Source organism: Phytophthora infestans, genomic scaffold (assembly GCF_000142945.1).
Source record: "Phytophthora infestans T30-4 supercont1.91 genomic scaffold, whole genome shotgun sequence".
Classification (NCBI taxonomy): domain Eukaryota; phylum Oomycota; class Peronosporomycetes; order Peronosporales; family Peronosporaceae; genus Phytophthora; species Phytophthora infestans.
This window is the reverse complement of record NW_003303668.1, coordinates 317,691-319,977: the sequence shown is the minus strand read 5'-3', so window position 1 is coordinate 319,977 and position 2,287 is coordinate 317,691. Positions and strand designations below refer to the sequence as shown.

Below are 2,287 nucleotides of genomic sequence, written 5' to 3'. Positions count from 1 at the left end.
ACATCAAGATATCATTACAAATATTAAGATAAGCAATCCCCGATAGTTACAATACTAGACCTTACGTCACTACATTTAGCACCCTCCGGTGTTGTGACTGTTGCTCATTATTTTGTTGCTCATTATTTTGAAATCTTGCTTACGGATGATTTTATATAATGTCACAGCGACACAATTGTTTTTGCAATTGCTGCCTTTCTATTCTAGAACAGTAATAACACCGAATATCCTTCGGTTTTCCAATGTTGCGTGCACATTTTCTAGAATGATTTCGTACGTTAATTGATTCAAATCATTAACAAAAAAAAACAATGCACTTCTGCACCATCCATCACTGGACCTCGATGTGGCGGTTAGCAAGTAACCATTCCCGTGCCATTGCCCTTAGGCTTTAGGACTCCGGTTCTTTGTTGTCCGAGTGGGTGATTCTCAGGGTCAGCGATGTATTCTGTCGCAGTCTTCTCCAGGATGGCGGAGGCTGCTTCCGCAAGTTTCATGAGCTTCCAGTACTGCGACCTCGTCATCTCGTGGGGCTTTTCATCAAGACAACACAAGGCGCCAATGACGACTCTCTCAGGCTGTCCCGGAGCTCTTGGCACACACGGGATCGACACGGGGAAACCAGCGTAGAACCGAAGACTGCGCATCGTCACGGGCGCGATGTGGTAGAACCGCATATCCGCCTCAGCGTGACGGACGAGCAACGGCTTATCGTCCATGACAAAGTGCTGACAGAATGTTTGCTCGCGCGGATTACCGGTACCGACGTCCCAGTATTCCGGTGCGTTGGTCGCCAGCAGAGTCACCACATCACGTTCAACAAGTGTGACGACGCTGTGAGGGGCCTTCATTTCTGCCGCAGCCAGTGAGCAGATCACGTTGAGTTCAGAGACATTGGCGACGTCGTGGAGACGGAAATGCTCAATCGCGGCCATGCGAACCTCCTCGTTCGCTGGAATGGGGTAGATAATCGGCTCTGGCTCCCCCTCCTTTGACTCTTCTTCGTTCTGGACAAGAGCCGGCATCATCGGATACGGACGGGAGTCGGCACTCGCGAACTTGCAGGCGTCCAGCTCCGTCGGACATTTCGAGATGTCCATCGCTCGCTTGGCTGCTTCGGTTGGCTGTTGACGGTCACTCGCAGCGTTGAGAAGATTGGCATTCATGTCAGCTTGGCTCTGGTCTTGTTTTTGGTCAATTAGCAGAAGCTGCTCGAGCACCAGGAAGGCAGCACGACGCTGTGCAAGCGCAACTTGATCCGAGTCGTCACACACGACTTGGGTCAGTAGGTCTCCGAGTTTTTGGCTCGACGGCGAGTCGGAGAAGCGCGAGGACTCGGACGCGGCCGTGCTGGAAGTGTCGAACGTACAGACGGAAGATGGCGTCGACACTTCATCTCGGGCAGCTACTGGGTGCTGTGCACGGATCGGAGCTCGCATACCACACAGCAGCTACTGACCTGCCCGTACAAAGGCAAAACGGAGACTGTCCGATTCCAAAGTTTATGGATCGAAAAAGTTGCTTCAGAGTTACTTTCGATTCGAGACAACGTTCGACTCGGGCAACTTCGGCACAGATGGACGCTGGACGCACCTCGAAGATACCACCATGATAGTGTCCATCGTGGAACGATTTGTGCAGAGCTCGAGGAGACGAGTCGATGGGCGACGATGGATTACGGGCGTATCCAAACTCATCGCCTTCCTTCCGGTAGTTAGGGAAAAATGTCACTATCGGCTTGACTGAAGAAGAAACGACAATTCCGGTCGGGAGTCAACCGGCATTCTCGAAGTGGCCAGTTAGCTATGTTGTTTCACTTCCAGAAAGCAAAACATTTTTGTATTTTCTATGAGTTGCAGTCATGCTTCTCGTCGTGGTTTCGCCTCATATCCGATGCTCGGATGATAGTTTTGTCTGAACTTCTCCGGAGCTAGCTCGGGCTCGTGATGAGCTAATTCGGAAGAAGAAGCACTGATACTCTGCTAAATTTCTTTTTTATCCATATTGATTTGCTTTATTTGTAATCTTTTTTTCGTGTTCGGATTCAATGAAATCTGCCCTTTTTGAAAGCAAAAGGCTGTGTTCGCTACTGTTACATTGTGCAATGTAACAGTAGCTGCAGTAGCTTACAATAGTAATCCACTGAACAGACAATTCCCTCGCTAGTCATCTGGTCGAAAGACCGCTTTCCGCCTTTTTTACCCCTACTATCAGTAGGCTACTACAGAGCTGTAGTATTTAATAAAGGGGGTGTAACGTCATCCTAAATAATAAAGGTCATACCGGC

At 49.4% G+C, this 2,287-nt stretch overlaps 1 protein-coding gene across 1 annotated transcript; it reads right to left on the bottom strand.

The window, feature by feature from the left end:
- Positions 1-256: 256 nt before the first annotated feature.
- On the bottom strand, positions 257-1,469 carry PITG_19078 (uncharacterized protein; the record flags this gene model as incomplete). Its single annotated transcript, XM_002997016.1, has 1 exon — positions 257-1,469. The coding sequence occupies one exon, from the start codon at positions 1,437-1,439 to the stop codon at positions 354-356; it is 1,086 nt and encodes a 361-aa protein (XP_002997062.1).
- Positions 1,470-2,287: the final 818 nt, after the last annotated feature.